This window comes from Hydra vulgaris, chromosome 02, assembly GCF_038396675.1.
Source record: "Hydra vulgaris chromosome 02, alternate assembly HydraT2T_AEP".
Taxonomy (NCBI): Eukaryota; Metazoa; Cnidaria; class Hydrozoa; order Anthoathecata; family Hydridae; genus Hydra; species Hydra vulgaris.
In genome coordinates this window covers 49,335,001-49,354,912 of record NC_088921.1, presented here as the reverse complement: position 1 = coordinate 49,354,912, position 19,912 = coordinate 49,335,001, and the positions used below count along the sequence as shown (strand labels likewise).

General features: G+C 28.1%; 1 protein-coding gene across 1 annotated transcript; it reads left to right on the top strand.

The window, feature by feature from the left end:
• The first annotated feature begins 382 nt into the window (after nt 1-382).
• On the top strand, nt 383-11,036 carry LOC100215433 (zinc metalloproteinase nas-8). The gene is made up of 11 exons (XM_065791236.1): nt 383-551; nt 1,624-1,683; nt 1,765-1,932; nt 2,213-2,330; nt 2,470-2,540; nt 2,881-2,985; nt 3,972-4,029; nt 8,138-8,297; nt 8,584-8,857; nt 10,139-10,321; nt 10,602-11,036. The coding sequence occupies exons 1-11, from the start codon at nt 440-442 to the stop codon at nt 10,820-10,822; spliced, it is 1,530 nt and encodes a 509-aa protein (XP_065647308.1). The 5' UTR covers nt 383-439; the 3' UTR covers nt 10,823-11,036.
• Nucleotides 11,037-19,912: the final 8,876 nt, after the last annotated feature.

The following is a 19,912-nucleotide window of genomic DNA, read 5'->3' as shown; positions in this document are numbered from 1 at the left end:
TAAAAACTTAATCTCCACCATGAATATAATGTCCACCAAAATATTGAATACAAAGTAGGTTTCAACAATATAATTACGCAAAAGTGATTGGGGAGAAGTGGGAGATCAATTGATTTTATTTGACCGCATAAAAAATTGGTTTTTGGGAGTACTTTGCAAAAATGATATTTTTACCACATAAATGGAGGCGAAAAAATCTAATTTTTTAAAATTAGATAACAGTGATTAGGGAGCTAATCATAGTTATCTAATCTCCTAATTGGAGTTTTTGAAATGTCCCTCATATTGAAAAAGTCAAAATAAAAGTCTCATTTAAAGTTTTTTTTACTTTTTTATAACGCGGTGCATTCACTTAAGAAACTTTGATGCCTCCTGTTGCGCATTTATTTTATTGAGCACAATATTAATTTTTAAACATTAATTTGTTGTCGTTAAAAATATGGATTTTTATTTATTATTCAAACTTTTTGTATTAACTGCAATCATTAAATTTAACGCCATTAGTTCTAGAGCTGTAAAAAAAACAGTTTTGGGGCCGATCTACGGCAAAGGTAAATTAAAAACTGCATGCAAAATATATTTGATAACAATTTTAAAAGCTACCGTTTAATTTAAACCGATCGTAAACTTTGTATCAATAATATTTATACGACTTTAAATCATATTAGTAGTATACATACCCAGAGTAAAAGAGTGCATACCTTGTTGCATGTTACCAAATGTTTCGATAATGGCATTTTAGCCGTTGAGCCAATGTTTGATCAATATAGTTGACTATCATACAGCTAATAATACGATGATTACATTGAGTAATATAGTATTTTTTTTATCTTTTTTTTTTTTAAATAGTAATTTAGGTGCTACAAAAAGTCCGAATGGACTTATTACAAAGCCCTGCAGAATAGCATTTAACCAGGAAGTTCGTGCCTTATTCTTTATCAATGATGCATATATGGCAAAGCCGGCTTTAAACCACTGACCTCCAGTTCTGAAAACAGAGCTCTTACCACTACATCACGGCCACAGTATTTTTAAATGTAAAACCAATTCATCTTTAGCTTCCTTTCTCGATTTTTTTCGAGAAAGGAAGCTAAAGAAAAAAAAACCCTCAAAGAATCATTAAAAATGATGCTTTAAGATAGATTAAATCTGATCTTTAGACTGCCGCTGATCATTAGACTGCCGCTTCTAAATCTTTTAATGGAATAGTTGAAAAATGTTTAAAAATTTAATTTTATTTAATACCACGTGTTAATAGAAACATTGCTAACCCTTCCTTTTGTTATTGGGCTAATAAACCGGTCAATATTGGCCCACCATAAAAATTTGGCTTGGTTCGACTGCAATGCACGCTTGGTTTCAAACATTCGATCAATATTTACTAAAATGCAAAACATTTAAAAAGTTTTTTTTTCTATTTATTTTTTTTTAAAAAGAAGCATTTGAATTTTGTGTTTTTATTCTACAAAGTTAAGCCTTGTTTCTTTGCTTTGCAAACTTAGCGAACCCTCAATTAGTAAATAAACAAAATACAGAAAAATGTTAAAATTTACAAAATAATTCGACTTTACTTCATTTCATCATTTTAAATAAATTTTTTATTTAGATATATTTATTTTTTAGATATATTCTGTCCTAAAACAAAATCTGAGCTTAAAACTGAATTAAAAGCCGAAGAAAATAGTAAGTTTATCATTTATAAAGCAAAATTTTTTTTTAATGTCAAAATTAAATGATTTTTATACAACAAAGTTTTATATTTAGCTCAAAATAAACTTCCTGAAGGGATGATCTTAGAGGGAGATATTAAAGTAAATCAATTTTTTAACAATGTACGTCAAAGAGCTGAATATAACTCAAGAGATTTTTTGCAAGTTAGTGGATATACCTGGGAAACCACCAAAATACCTTTTGAATTTGAAGAAAAAGCTTGTAAGTTTTATCATTAAAAACTTTATTTTTTATCAATTAATGATGAAAAATTCCAGTAAATCAAAAATATAATTTTAACGACTATTTAAAGACAACGACAACAAATAATTTAACTTTAGGAAATGCCAAGTATACAATATCAAAACGATTACAAATAGAATTTTTAGTTGTGTTACTCTGTATTTTTCTTCTCTATTATAAATTCTATGACTACCATCTTTTTAAATAACCCAATAATGTTATTATTCTGATAAAACTCGTTTTTCATGTTAACAACTAGCAACTAAACTTAAAGAAGTGGTGCAAGCTGCTATAAATGACTTTAATAACTACACGTGCGTCCGTTTTATTCCAAGAACATCCGAAAACGACTATATTGTATTTGGATCTTTAGGAGGGTAATTTCTTTATAAAGGCATTTGTTTTTAGTAGTATCTATATTTTGAAAATAGGTTTTAAAATCTATTACTCTTTCGTTTTTTTAAAGTTTAAAGTTGCATTGTTTATTATAAAGTTAATTTTTAATGAAACTGTTAGATGTTATTCAAACGTTGGTAAAGTTGGCGGCAAACAAGACATTAGTCTTGGCGACGAGTGTTTATGGAAAGGTTTGTCAAATATAAAACTTTTTTATGTGGAGAAAAATTGAACTAAATTTAATCGCTAAATAACTTAAAACTTTTAAAACTTTTGAAAAATGGCTAGTATAAGTTAAGGAAATAAAATAATATTTATTTTGGATATGAACATTCCAATGCAAAAACAATGTAAAAAACAAAACAAAACAAAAAAAACTGGTTTATGGGCTGATCTGTTATATAATAAGATTAATATAATTATATATATAAGTGGTTATATATAATATACTATGATATAAGTGTTTGATAACTGATATAAGTGGTTGATAACTGATATAAGTGGTTGATAACCAATCCTTTTAAAAATTAGGAACGGCTATTCATGAGATGATGCACGCCCTCGGCTTTTTTCATGAGCATACACGGTTGGATAGAGATGAATATGTTACTATCAATTTCGAAAATATTGAACCCGGTAAGTAACATTAAATAAAGTTTTTATTTCTTTAATAAAGCAGTCTTTTAAATTTCATTTTTGAGTTAAGGTTCATGTACCTGTAAATATATTTTGCAAATATTGTGTGAAAATATTTTTTATTGTATTTATTGCTTATATTTTATTATCATAACTGTGCCTAACCCTAAATCAGCCAATATATATATATATATATATATATATATATATATATATATATATATATATATATATATATATATATATATATATATATATATATATATATATATATATATATATATATATATATATATATATACAGGGGTGGGCTGCCAAATTTTGAACAACCGGCTCGCTATTATTTCAAAAAAAAAAGGTAAATGCGTACATTGTCTTCATTAATTTTTGTACAGTATAAAATATATATAACAAAACAAAATATTTATTGCACAATAAAACTGATAAATTCCAAATTTAACATACTAAGCTATGTATATGCCTAATTAATTAATTAATGTAGAGTTCATATGCCTTGTTCATTTGCAGAAACATCATTATTGTGCCCTCTTCTTACCCTTGTTTCAGTTGCTAACCTGTGATTCTGGTTCATCCATACCATGTGCAGTGTGCCAAAGCTTCACAACTTGTGACTCACTCACAAGCAAGAGCCAAGTATTTCGTTTTTTATGATGTGTGTATTGTGTTGCGCACATGATATGTTTGCGAGTGTGTGGCACATCAACGCGATGTGCATGTTTTGCATAAACATACTATTAAAATGGCTTATTTTTGGTGTTAGGGTTAATTTAATAAGCGGCTCTCCGAGTTTCAAAAACTTTAACAACCGGCTCCAGCCCACCCTTGTATATATATATATATATATATATATATATATATATATATATATATATATATATATATATATATATATATATATATATATATATATATATATATATAACATTATATTTCTCATTTTTATTTACACTAGTTGTTTTTATTAGAGATGACTGATAATTTTCTGAAGTATAATGAAGGTGTTGCTGGATATCTTGATGAACCGTAAGTTAATTTAATATGGTAACAATTCTCAAAACAAACTTCTAATTTGATTTCCATTGCTTTTACACATTTTACGTAAAACAAACAAATTTTATGCTTCAAAATAGTCATACCAATAAGAAATGCATAGTCAGGAAGCAAACAATGACGATTATTTGAGCTTATTGTATGCAACTTACGACAGATCTTCGTCTCTGAACAAGCTATGAAAATCCTGTTTCTTTCCTAACAAACTAATTATTTTTCTCAACATATATAACAAAAATCGGTTTAAATATGATCAATTTTTTGTTGTTCTGCCTTATAAAGATAAACTGAAGTCGCTTTTTTTAAAGTTCGTAAGGAACGTAAGATAAAGCATGCGATCGTTAAATTTGAAACGATGAAAAGTTCAAAATATATAAAATAATTAAACTAATGCAAAACTTCAATATTTATTTTTATCTAACGAACTTGATTATAAAAATGCTTTTTATTTTAATTTTTTTCATTATTTCGAATAACGCTAATCAGCGTTATTCGAAATAATGCTAAATTACGCTAATCAGCGACATCAACTTTTGCACAGTGTCTTTGGCAATTTTTTTCCAACTAATGTTCACTCTCTAATCAAATCTTTAGCTGTACTTATGTACTTTGAGCAGCCGTGGCGCAATGGTTAGAGTTCTGGCTCAGAGCCCAGAGGTCCGAGGTTCGAAGCCAGCTTTAGCCAAATAAGCGACATTGGTACGGAAGGAGGCGTGAACTTCTTGCTAAATGCTCTCCCGCGGTGCTCTGTGATAAGACCGTAAGGACTTCTGGGAGCACCTTAAATAACTACAAAAAGACTTATTGTTTTGCCACTTTTACGCAAATATCCTTTGTCAATTCTCCAAAATTTCTCAATGGGACGGAACTGTGGGCAGTTTGATGGATTCAAGTATTTTGGTATGAAATGTCTCTTAAATTGTTCCACTCTACGATCTTCTTAGAATAATGTTAAAAAGGCAAGATTGAGCCAGAACCAACAGTGGACATCGTGACTTCGATAAAATGGCAAAAGTCTAACTTGCAAGCATTCCTTGATGTAAACATCCGAGTTTAAAGTTTACGATGTGACGAAAGCTCGAGGTCTCAAACCGGAGCTGCATATTGTTTGCCACAAGAGAAGTTTCTTACCAAATTTATCCAATGATTTATACTTAAACTTGTTGCTAACATGTCGACGAACAATTGAAGTGTAAAATTTTGGGCCTGGGAGCTGTTTGAAGTCACATTTGATGTACGTTTCGTCATCCATAGTTATGCAGCTTTTAAATTTTGTATGCACTTCATCATAAAGTTTTCGAGCTCGAGTTTTAGCAGTCTGTGATTGCTTATCTGATCATTTTGGATATTTAATGGTTCGATAAGACTTAAAATTGTTTAATTTTTTACTTTCCTGACAAAAAACTCTAAAACTTTATACCTTTTGGTTCGTTCTTGGTTCGATAAGCCAGGATTTTGCGTGAATGATAGCCGAATACTAATTGCTGCTTTCTTATCCTTAAAGTCACTTTTTCTTCCAGACCCTTTGCTCGTTCGACAGATAATCAGCTCTTGTATTGTTGTATGACCAACAGTAGTTTTGCTAGATTCAGATGCTTTACTGATCGAAAGTAACGATGCAGGAGGATTTTGTAGGTCAACGTGCAGAATTTTATTTTCGTTTTTCTAACTGTTTCGATGACATTTTAATTAAAAGAAATATTTTGAATCGTTTGTTGATGTTTTTAATTAGTACTATCATTACTTAATGTAATTACGCAAAAAAAAAAAAAAATTTTAAATGCGTTAGAGACAAGTTTTAAAACGAAATTCATCGTTCCGAATTTAACAATCGCATGCTTTAATACAAAAAATTATTTTCAGATTTCATTAATATTATAATATGATCGAGCTGTTGATGATAGGTAGATAGAACGCAAGCAATAAAATGAGGAAGCTAAACTAATAAAATCTGGTATGCAGTAAAAAAGTTTGTTTAAACTTAGTAAAGATTTAAGCTTCATTTATTCATCAAATAATGACAAAAGTAAACCACCTTTTATGAAGTTGTTTTAGGAAGAGCAGCAGAAGAAATTGTGCTGTTTGAATCTATCATCTACCAGATACCACTCCACAATAAAAAAAACGTTGTCTAAGTCTAGCTGATAAATCGTCATCTGCTTATTACTATTTCTAGTATGATTTACTTTAAGGTGTAGGCATTTTAACTCTTCCAGGCCTCAGAACTTTAAAAGATTAAAAAAATTACATCAAACCTAATAGGTTTGATGAAATTTCCAATCTTAAGTGAGTTTACCAAAAAAACACAAAAAATTTTTTCTCGTGAAGGATTATTTTTTTCTCATGAAGGAAGGTTTTTTCCGATGTTAATCTAACGTTAATCTAATGTCTGTGTTTAGGAATGGTATCAATAAAAGGGTTAATACCGATGCAACTAGCAACAACTTGCACAGGTGCATTTGTCCAACTTATGTAAAACTATCGCAAAACTTTATATGATTTTATATGAATATATATATATATATATATATATATATATATATATATATATATATATATATATATATATATATATATATATATATATATATATATATATATATATATATATGCAGTGTTACACATTTAAAAAATGAGATAAACTTTCTTATTCAAGTTTTTAATGAAAATGGGTACACCGAAAGCCAACTAAAAAGTATTGCAAATCAAATTAGGAAAAAACGGTCCGTAAAGAACAATAGAATTCAATCCGAGAACAATGCTTTCCCAACAATATCATTACCGTGGATATCTTCACTATCATCAAAGTTAAGGAAAATATTTAGAAAAGTTGGCTATAGAGTAATTTTTAAATCAAATCCTAATTTAAGAACAATATTAACATGTAAAAACAAATCTAGATTGCCCCAAAATAGCCAGCCTGGTACATATTTAGTTGAATGCAATTGTTAAAAAAAATATGTAGGAGAAACAAAATTACAAATTAGAACAAGAATTCAACAACACCAAAAAAGTTTAAATGATGGCAAACATTATCAGCCAGCAATTGCAACACATAGCAAGTTTTGCTCTGAAAAAATAAATTGGTAGAAAATTAAAACTCTCAAAGTTTAAACAAAAAAATTCGACCGTAAAGTACGAGAAGCACTCGAAATACAGAGGCACCAATGTTTCCCATCGAATGGCGGAATAAATCTCGATAATGGGCAATTTGTCAAAACTAAATTTTGGACTCCATTTTTTATATTCTTGCGTAACGAAAAAAGAGGCCATTCAACTGCTGACGTCAGTTTAAAAAATTTTTTAATTAAACTGTTTTTTAACGTTCAAAAAATTTTGTAATATTTTACGAGCTGATGATGCTGGTGTCCATAATCCAGTGAAAATTTCTCAAAATAAATTATTATTTATTAAGAGAATTCGTATTGTTTGATGTTTTCTTATATATATATATATATATATATATATATATATATATATATATATATATATATATATATATATATATATATATATATATATATATATATATATATATATATATATATATATATATATATATATATATATATATATGGGTGGTTCAAAAAGCAACGTTTTAAAAAATATTTGCAGCGTGCACCTTATTGTTTTCTATATAGTAAAGTAACATCGGAACATTGGATTTAAAAGTTTTTTGAATAAAAAATATATTTAGGGGCACCTCAAGACCCTTGAGCATTTAATGGTTTCCTAATATCAATAAAAAAAAAAGTTTTTTAAAAGTATGTCTTGTTGGGTCTCAAATGAAGCGAAATTATATAAAAATTTCAAAAATGATAGTTATTTTATAAAAAACATTTAAGAAAAATTATAATTAAAAAAGCTTGTAAAAATTCACCTTTTTCATTTTTAGTGTAAAAGTTCCAATTGCTATGCAGTAAAATCTAAAATAATTTTTTTCACCAGGATTAGGGTTTTTTGACCGCCTATATAATGTGTTCAATATATTCTTCTTAAAGAATACATTGAAGTTTAGCTTATTAAAGAATGTTTGATTTAGTATTTAGTTATATTCATCAAAGTTTGATTTTATGTTTAGTTACGATTATCAAAGCATAATGCATTATCCTTCTACGGCTTTTTCAAAGAATGGACAGTTAACTATTGAGCCTAAAGATAAAAATGTGAAACCAGATGTCATTGGGCAACGACACGGATTTAGTAAAATTGATTTAATCCAACTTAACAAAGCGTTTGAAGTAAAAAAAAATTTTTATATAGTTAATAAATACTAAATTTATCACAACGTAAGGCAAAAAAATAATTGAAATATGCAAGTCGCCCAAATATTAACGTTCACTCTTCTTTCCTCTGATCTGATCTTTCCTCATAAAACTGAAATCTAAACCCCAAATTATTTTAAATTAGTTCCCAGATTATTTTAAATATAGTTGGCTTCAATTATTTAAAGAGTTAGCAATAATAATATTTAAGTCATATATTATTTGAAAATAAAATATAAGTTTATTTAATCTCGTCATTTAGTGTAACAAACCTAAACCTACAATGCAGACTAAAACTCAATCAACTGTACAACCAACGAGTAATAAAAAAACTTCCTCGCAATCAATAACATTACCCGAAAGTGTTACCATTTCACCTACAACTAATCCACAATTTAATCCTACTGCAATAACGAATCCAATAACCATACGAACATCAAAAAAACCATTTTTTATCACTAATTTGCCAAATAAACAAATGTCGGCTCCTCAGAAGGGAAAATTTCAAAACCAGATTAACAGTAGCTGCAGCAAAGGTTATCTGATTTTTTTAAATGTTTTTTTTTTCTTTTTTAACTCATTCATAGAACGATCATATCCAATGATGATTTAGTTTCTTTAATTAGGGCAAAATGAGGTTTCGTCAGGTTTTACTGTCATAAAATGAACTCGCAGTGATGTTAACAAAATATTCCGGTTTAAAATTTTTGTTTTGTTAATTCGAGTCTTTACTTTGTTAATGTACTGGATAAAACAAGTTCTTAAGTTATTTTTATGCATATATAAATGTTTTTTATCATCAAGTAATGAGGGGCGAACTCGTTAAATACTTCATCATCAAGTAATGAGGGGCGAATTCGTTAAATACTTCAGTAATCTTCAGCAAAACTAGTTTAATTAAAAAAATAGGTCACTTTGACAAAAGACTCGACTTCAATTATTTTAAATATTACAATTTTTATTCTAATATTTGTCTATTTTATACTTAATTTTAGAGATTTCAAAGTAAATATTTTGGTATTAGTGTTTCTTACAAAATTGAGATGAGTTAAACAGTTTTTTTATTATAGTTTTAATGAAGTAAGTGTTGCATTTAACTTTAGATTTAAAGTTAGCCAGAAATATAGCTAACATTTGATATCACAGCCGAACACATCAATCTTTTCGCACACTTTTTCTTGTTGTCTTAGTTGATATTATTCGATTCTATTGGATTTGAACTATCAGCATATATCAATTTGTGCTAGATTTGCAAAAATCACTTTACATGGTTAATCATGATGCGCAGTTAGACTGTGACACATAAATAAGAAATCAACCATTTTACCATAACAAGTTAGGCCGCAGACAGTGGTTGCTGAATTTAACATAAACAGGTGGTTATATCCAAAAATATAGAAAATAGAGGTCCAAAATGATCAAAAAATAGCCATATTGGAATGGAATACTAATTTTACAGGATGATGACGTTTGAGCTTTACCCATGCTATTTCATAAAAAAAAAATTCTTTTTTTTCACAGTTTATAAAAATCAGGGTTAAAAAACAAATAAAAATCAGGGTTTATGATTACAACTTTTTCCAAGAACAACTTTTTTAAGAACCATTTCCAAGAAAACCCTTTGGGTGTATTAATATATACATATTGTAGAGCAAATTAAATTTTTTACCATTTATTGCTAACTTAATTTGCTAACGTAATTTGCTTCATCATTCCTAAACAGCTATTTTCATCAATATTTTAGTCATATTTACGAACTAAAAAATTTTAACTCAAAAATCTTGGTGTTGCTTTTACTTAAATTTCTTTTTTGGTAGTTTATCCATGTTGGCCAAAGGATTTTCAATTGGCAACAACCAATCAGCAGTCGTGTTGCAGCGGTAATCACATAAGTGGTAAAAAATGTCAATGCCAATGTATGAATACAACAATTGGATTTGACAACTTTCTTTGTTACAAAAGAAAAGTGAAAGATCCAAAGTTTTCATTTTCTGATAAAAGTATTTTATTAATTTTTTTTGCATTAATTTCTTACATACTTTTAATATATATATATATATATATATATATATATATATATATATATATATATATATATATATATATATATATATATATATATATATATATATATATATATATACATGTGTGTGTGAGTGAGTGACATACATAGTAGTATATATATTTATACAATATATATTATTAGAACAGCATTAACAATAATATATTTATATATAACTTTAACTAAGTATTTAACAGATTTATTTTTGTTTTTTTAAGAAATTCAACCAAATATGGAATGCTTATCTTTAAAAACAAATCAACAACCCTTGGAGAAAAATAAATATTTGTGTTATGCACAAGATACAAAGTACCAATTATACTGGTCTCGTGACAACGCAGAAAAACTGCAGGAAAATAAATGTTTACTTTTTAGAAACAAATCAACTGAGTTGCGAAATTCAAGAAATGGTACTAGAAGTTATTTATGTAGAAACTAGACATTTCATAGAAAGTTTGGATAGAACTGTAATTGTGACTCCTCGTTTTTCGTTTGTAACGGAAGACATGATGTATTAACCATTTTGTGCAATAGCTTTTACAGGTTTATAAACACATAAAATACTCGACTCGTCACTGTTGAATATTTTTGAGACTGAAATTTGTATTATTTCTAATCAAATTTTTCTTTAGATTAAAACTTTTCTTGACTGATGTCTTGTATAGAACATATAATCTGTATATGGTATAAACTAGAAATAATTCTTTAAAGAAACAGCTTTAGGCTTGAGATGGGAGAGAAAAGGGTAACATTTTAAAAACCCTCAAATTAAGTTTTAACCAAGAGCCAATGGTATAAACATAAACAAACGAAACTTTTTGCGTAACACACGGAGGTTTTGCGTTAAAAGCAAAAAACAAAAAAACAATTCATATATATATACATACATATATATATATATATATATATATATATATATATATTATATATATATATATATATATATATATATATATATATATATATATATATATATATATATATATATATATATATATATATATATATATATATATATATATATATATATATATATATATATATATATATATATATATGGTACTAGGCCTGTCTAATTTAGGTACTTTATTGCGCCTATACAGAATTAGTCTTATAAATCAATTAGTTACCTGTGCCAGCAGCAATGCAGCTGTGTATAGATTATACAGAACTTTTAATTAATTTTTATTTTTATTGTAACTATGAACCTTGTACTGTACTTGTTGTCTGAATCAAATAAATAAATATACAATCATGGCCAAAAAAGTAGAGACGCTCAAAAATGTTAATAAAAATAGACATACAGCAATAATAAAAACGTTGATGGACAAAAAACAAACAATTTAATACTTTGTGGCAACACCCTTATGTTTAAGCACCAGTTTTAATCTCTTTAGCATGGAGTCTACTAGTTTATTACACAATTCAACAGTTATTTCAGTGCACCAAGCTTGTTTCAGCCAATACATGAGATCCTGCATATTTGATGGAGCATGGATTGCCACTTTTCTTTTAATGATACATCAAAGATTCTAAATTGGATGTAAGCCAGGAGAGTTTCCAGGCCAGTCTAGAAGGTTTATTTTGTTTTTCTTAAGCCAGGTAGTTATGACTTTGGCGGTATAACACGGAGCCGAGTCCTGCTGGAACGTATTACACCTCTGTATGACCATGATGGGTTTCAGCTTGTTTTCCAAGATTGCCTTGTACTTGGCTGCATTCACAGTTTCCTACTTTAGAATGAAATGTATGCTGCCAACGCTAGCAGCAAACATACATCCCTAAACCATGAATTTTGGTGGATGTTTCATGGTTGGCACGGTGTAACGTGGTTCGTACCTTGCACTGGATGGACGTCTAACTCCAGTAACCGAACACCAAACTGACAATACGTCAACTCATCACTGAAGAGTACTTTTCCCCACTGGGCAGTCATCCAATGTAAGTGCTTCTTGCAAAGTAGCACTCGTTTTTTCCTCTGTACATTATTCAGCAATGGTTTCTTGGCGGGTGTTCTTCAACGTAGCTGGAAGTCATCCACGAGTCGTTCACGAACGGTGCGAGCACTAACCGAAACAGGCAAGGATGCAGCAATTTCGGATGACACAACATATGTATTGGTAACTATTGCACGTTTAATAGCATTGCCATTGCGTCGGCTGGTCTTTCTGTGCCTTCCTGAGCCTCTTTACAATACGACCCAAGGTAGATTTGTGAATATCCATTTTCTCAGCAATATTCTGATATGACATGCCATCATTTGAATAGGCAATAACAGCAGATGCTTTTCTAGAAGTAATGTCTTTTGATTTACCCATTCAAATGTAAATAAACTTATAAACAATAATACTGACTAGAATAGAGTTCAATAGAATATACAATAAGTCACTAACACAAAAAATGATAAAAAGTAAAAATATGAGTGAATCATTTTCACTAATATTTTTACTTCATACTTTCATACTCCTTAGAAACAGTATACCGGTGACTTACACGTAACAATTAATAATTTACCAAGTCTATAATAGGTAGAATACAATAGGTATATAGAATATAATAGGTAGAATAAAAGAATAAGAAAAAACTATAAAAGCTAAGTTTTTATTGTCGTCTCTACTTTTTTGGCCATGACTGTATATATATATATATATATATATATATATATATATATATATATATATATATATATATATATATATATATATATATATATATATATATATATATATATATATATATAGAATGAGAGAGAGAGAGAGAGAGAGAGAGAGAGAAAGAGAGAAAGAATCCTTCAGTTAAGCTGCGTATATTATATTATATATTTACTTTTTTGCGCTTGTCACAAATACATCTGAACAATAGTTGAAACATGTCAAAGTTTGTCTGATGCGACGCACTCTTCCACAGATTAAAAAATAACGCTTATTTGAGGGTCAGGATCAGGATTAGGGTTTAGAGATGTTATCAAGTTATAGCAACCTGATCCTTGCCTTAAACTAATTTGGACCAGCCATGACCTAAAATCTGACCCTAATTATGACCTTCATCACCCCAAATCTTGCCCTGACTTAATTTATTTTTTTAATCTATTAAAGGGTGCGCTGTTTCAGACGTAATTGTGACAAGCGCAAAAAAAGCGCAAAAATAATTTATAAATATTATGTTTAATATATATATATATATATATATATATATATATATATATATATATATATATATATATATATATATATATATATATATATATATATATATATATATATGTATATATATATATATATATATATATATATATATATATATATATATATATATATATATATGTATATATATTTTTATAATTATATTAAAGCAACGAAATAGATGCTATTTTGTATAGCAATTATAATAATATTTATTTTAAATTCTTTTTTGTTTCTGTCTCTTCCATTAACTTGATGTAAGGTAAAAGATCCTCTTCAGTTTCTATTGAAAAAACTTGCTTAAAAAAACAAACCTTATCACAGAAATGTGATGAAGTGTACTGTTTATATCTAGATCACCTGGCTTATTGGTAATATGCCGGTGTAGAGCTGATTTAGATATGCCATACTCATCATCAGCTTTTCTAATATTATGTTCCTTTTTTTACTCTCGGCGTAGAGTTTATATCTCATTTAGGACGATTGGTTTTTCTAATATAACTTTTTATTCACATTAACACTTATAAATGAAGTTAAGAAACAATAGTTTCTTTGAATTTATTACAAATAAAGAAAATAATACTTAGATTAAAAATAAAATCATCACATTGTAAACATCATTGTATAATGGTAGTAAAAAATAACTTATTGCTTTGATTTGCCCCACTAAAGTCAAATACACTGAAATAAATACCATTCAAAATGTTTAATACGAGATATCATTTTAAAACTAGATTGAAAAAAATGTTTAAAAAATGAAAATTCTTTTTTAATAAAACGAGTTAGAATTAATTCAAGACCTTTTTTCTTTGTATCTTATAAGAAAGTATTCAGGGTGACTCTTATTAAACCTTACTCGCATTGGATTATTGATATTTATTTATATGTGTTTATTAATGTTGTAAACTTGATGTCCTAACATATATTCAGAGAGGGCAGTAAAACCTTTTTTTTAGACTAAATTTTTACCTTTTTAACTTATTAATTTATCTTTTTAAATTACTTTCTTGTAATTTTTTGATTAATATTTTGTTCTTTTACAATTTTGTTGTAAAAATACTACTGAAGTCACAAAAAAAATGTTTTAATAAAAATTCTACTTTGATCAGCCATTGTAAATCCTTATTTAATCCTTAAATCTTTAACATTTAATACAATATATATTTAATATAAAACATAACTCATTAACATTTGACCATTTTAAATCCTTATTTTGAAGTGCTATATCCCTTATCAAAGTAGATTTTATTAAAACATATATTTTGTGACTTAAGTACTTTTAGCACTAAGCCCATCAACTCTAAAAATTTATATGTTTATAATTACGTCAAATAAAGATGACTTGCAAAAAAATTGCGATGATTGGATTCTGAGAAAAAACCCCTCAAATTTAAGCCCCCCCTCCCCCCCTCCCCTCCCTCCCCCACTTTCATGCCTCAAACATGAGAGTAACAATTTGATAAAGTTATTTTTTACTACTCTCAACAAGACTTATATTTGTCGAAAAATTTTAAATTTCATAGTATAATTTCTCAACGTTCAAAAATTTATGACTATTCAAAATTTTCAACCCCCTCAAATTGAGGGGGGTTCAAACTTTGTAAGGTCATACTATTTGATATCTCAAACACCAAATATTTCGCGCTAAGCCTCTGGTAACAGTATTAAAAACAAGAAATAAAATAAATACAGTATAAAGTAAAGATAGCAGGGGTGTGTTATATAGCTACCTTGTTAACCGTATAGCATACTTAAAATTTTTAGATTTCCATAAACCAACCGTGATGTTTGTTGTTTATTTTGGTCAGCATATTTTTCAAAATGTTCTACCACTCCTTTAAATGTACAGAATATATAAGATATAAACCATAATTATTGCCATTGTGTGAACAATATCAATTGGTTTGTAACATTCAATATTAACCAACTTTACTTAGTCAGAAATAATTTCTCAGTAAAAATATTTTCTTTGTTACAATACCAAGAAAATAATCAATCAAATTTTTTTCAGAAAAAAAGGATCATTGTGTGGTATCATAAAATGCTTAATAGCTAAGCAAATACGCTTTGAGATTTCATTACTAATGCACAATAACCCGTATACCGATATGAACTACAGATAGGCAATTTTTAAATATGCGAAATTTATCACGTTGTCACAGAAATAATAATTACACACTAAAAAAGAGAATGTTAGATCATTTCCTAGAACAGTTTATAAACCAGTTGAATTCCAAGAGAAAGTTATTACAAAAAATAGCAATATCATGATAATGGAAAATAATAAATGTTTTGTAATGTTACTCGTAGACAAATTCATACTTTAATAGTGTTATTTTTAATTTTTTTCCAAAATTTTTGTCTAATGAGTAAAAAAGTAAACATCAAATCATAAAAAGTTATTAAATTAAAATCTTATTTTAATATAGAATGTAATAAAGAATTATAGAAACGAAAAAAAAAAAAAGAGATATTTTATAAGAGGCTTGTAAAGTAAAAATGATAATAGTTCTGTAAATAATAATACTAACGTCACACTACTTTTAATAAATAATACGTGATCAACTTTAAAAATACCATGGTTTTTATTTAACAACAAAAATCAATTTGTTAAATACTTATTACCTTTATTTTATATTATATACAGTACAAATCATACCTAAAACTTATACCTAATTAAAACTTATATGAAATGAAGCTTAAACGAATATTAATGTTGAGAACTTACTTTTTAAATATTTGAACCAATTCAAAAAATTTGTTAAAACATACAAAGGTTTTCTCAAATTATATCACTTAACTGCACCTCACTAAACCTTAACTGATTATACCTTACCTTTTTGATCCACAAGCCTTTTCAATCACTTCCACTTCTTAAAAACAGACGTTTTTGCCGGTGAATGTTTTGGCCTGGTCCATTAATATTAAGGTCCATTAATATACTTTACTGCATCCATAAACTAAAAATAAACACAATTTCAATTTTTTTATCAACTAAATTTTTATTCAACTAAATTTTTATTCAACTAAATTTTTTGTCAACTAAATTTTTTGTCAACTAAACTTTTATTTAAACTCTAAAGATATTGAGTCAAAATTTTGTTACATTTTTTTAATTAGTGGTTGTGATTTCTAATGCTCCAAGAAGACGAAATCGTTTTATCACAAAGTACCGCAAAAAGAGCATTTAACCAAAAAATATAAGTCTCTTTCTTTACCATTGTTGTTCATCTGGCCAGAGCCGGCATCGGACCTCTTGATTCTGAGCTAATACTCCAACCACAGCGTCACGGGTGCTTAGACTTATCAATAGATGTATGAATAGCAGTTGAACTTCATGAGTAATATATGAATTTACTTTTAATGTATTTACATATAAAGAAAGTTCTATTAACATACAATCAAACTAAAGCTAAAACTATAAATTAAGTTTAAAAGCAATTGCATCTTACTATTTGTCAATTGACTGCCATTCTTAACAAATAATAGAATCGGGTGCAATAAATCGCCATTTTAAAAAAATCAATAAATTAGCGAATAATTTAATTATGAATGTATATATATATAAAGAAAAAAACAATTTAAAATATAAAATAAATTGTATAAATTATAAACTAAAAAACAAGCTAAATAGACAACTATATAAAATCTAACAACAAATTTTTTGTTTATATTTAGTTAATTTTGATCGAGTTGGAATGCTCATATTTTAACTCGATCATTAGTTGTAGTTTATTACAAGTAAAAATTAACTGTGCTCTGTACTTTTTCCATAAATAAATACAAAGTATCATTAGTGTTAAAGTTTTAGACTGTATTATATTATATGCAGTTTAAAACTCCTCTCGATGATTCTAAGCCTCACTCTTCTCCATGGTTTTCCTCTCGTTGTGCTGCTACAATTTTTAATTGTAACCATTACTTCGATATCTATCACCAAAACAATTCTCTAGAAAACAGACGCTTGTTTACTATTGGTAGAAACCATTGTAAAAAAGTTTTGTCTTACACCAAAGCTTGCTATTCTCAGGTCATGAAATCTCGTAAAATTTTATCTCAAAAATTAGGCTCGAGAGACTTCTGGAGAACCTTTAACAGTGTCTGTAATAAGAGCAAATCTGTTATTCCACCTCTCTTGTATGGTTTAGATTTTGTTATCTTACTTAAAAACAAAAGTTAATTTGCTAAGAACTTTTCATCAATCTTATCTCTTGATTCCATTAATCACATTCTACCTGATATAGCCGACAAACAGGTTGATCCACTGCTTGACATTCGTATAACTCCAGATTTATATCTAAAGTGATTGTTTTCTTAGACTCTTCTACATTTTATGGTCCTGACAACATACCTGTTATGGTCTAGCAGAAGTGTTCTCCGGAGCTGTTGTCTATACTTTCAAAACTATTTAACAAGTGCTTTTCGGAGAGATGTTTTCCAGCTGGAAAACCGGCATCTGTTATCCCTATTTTCAAAAATTATTTTCTTTAACAATTGAAGTATAAAAGTACTTTCCTTAACAATTGAAGTATAAAAGTTATCCTGGGGTGGGGAAAGGGCATTTGAGCTAGAAAAGAATCTTTTTTGAGCTAATTGTTATTGCAATAATCTAGATCTTCCTATATTTATGAATGGTAATGTAATCAATAAGCCATCTACTCTTCGTCCTCTAAGATTAACTCTTACTTCCAATCTTTCTTAGAAACCAAGTTTCAAATTGATTGCAAAATTAGCATCTGCTAAGGTTACATCTCTTTATTACGCTCGTCACTTTCTTACTCCGGATTCTATTAGTTATCGACCTATAGACCTCAAACCCGTTCTTGCATGGAATACTGTTGCCATGTCTGGAGCGATTCTTCAAATGATATATATATATATATATATATATATATATATATATATATATATATATATATATATATATATATATATATATATATACATATATATATATATATAATAGCAACAAATTTGGGTATTGATGATTGATTAGAACGTCTTGCTATGAAAACAGCATTTCTTACCGTAAAAGACCACAAAGAGAATTTTGCCAATAATTTTCAGTGCCGATTAATCAACCCTGCTAAGCCTGAGCTAGGAAAAGTTAGCAAAACTTTACTAGACGACATTAACAAGAAAGTTAGAAAATGCTACGCTTGTTCATCAATGGCATACTACAAATGACGTTTTAAAATGGTTCCATGGCATTAATGACAAAAAAAACTGTATTTTTGTTCAATATGATGTTGTTGATTTTTACCCTTCCATTTCTAAACAGCTTTTGACTCACGCCAAAAATTTTACTCAAATTTCAGATAATACAACTGATATTATTTACCATTCTAGAAAATCCTTACTTTTTACAAGAAATAATATGTGGGTTAAAAAATCAGGAGATTCCGATTTTGACGTGACAATGGGAAGCTTTGATGGAGCTGAGTTGTGTGAAATGGTAGGCCTTTTTATTTTATACACCATCAGCAAAGAATACGGATTAAGCACCAACGGTTTATATAAAGATGACGGGCTTTGCTGTTTCAATGATATTAGTGGACCGCAATCGGAAATAATAAAGAAAAACCTTATCACTCTTTTTAAAGAAATTTTAATTTAAAAATTGTTAACTTTCTTGACGTTTCGCTCAACTTGTCTGACAATTCTTATCAGCCATATAGGAAAGCAGGTGACATCCCATTATATATCAATGTTAATTCGAACCATCCTCCAAACATTCTTAAAGCTATTCCCTCAATGATATCTAATCGTATAAGAAGTATATCTAATGAAGTTTTAAATTGAGCCGCTACTTTTTACAACAGTGCCCTTAAGTTTAGTAGATTTAAAGAAAACATTACTGCCAATGACTCTATAAAAGTTGCAAAATCACGTGCACGAAATATTATTTGGTTTAACCCTCCGTTTTCAATTAATGCCAAGACAAACGTAGCCAAACCTTTCCTAAATTTAATCGATAAAAACTTCCCAAAATCTCATAAATTTCATAAACTGTTTTAATCGAAACAACCTAAAGGTAAGCTATAGCTGTCTTCCAAATATTCGCAACATCATACTTCACATAACAATAAAATTTTATCAAATTCTTCAAACCTTAATGCTTCAACGTGCAATTGCCGACAGATTAATTTATGTCCACTTAATGGAAAATGTTTAATTAAAAATGTCATCTATTTATGTAATGTTAAGATGAATCCACAAGATGAAGGTAGATATTATATTGGACTTACAGAAAAAACCTTTAATGATCGCCTTTACAAGCATAATAATTCATTTCGTTATGAAAGTGGGTCAAACTCTACCGAACTTTCTAAATTTGTGTGGAGTGT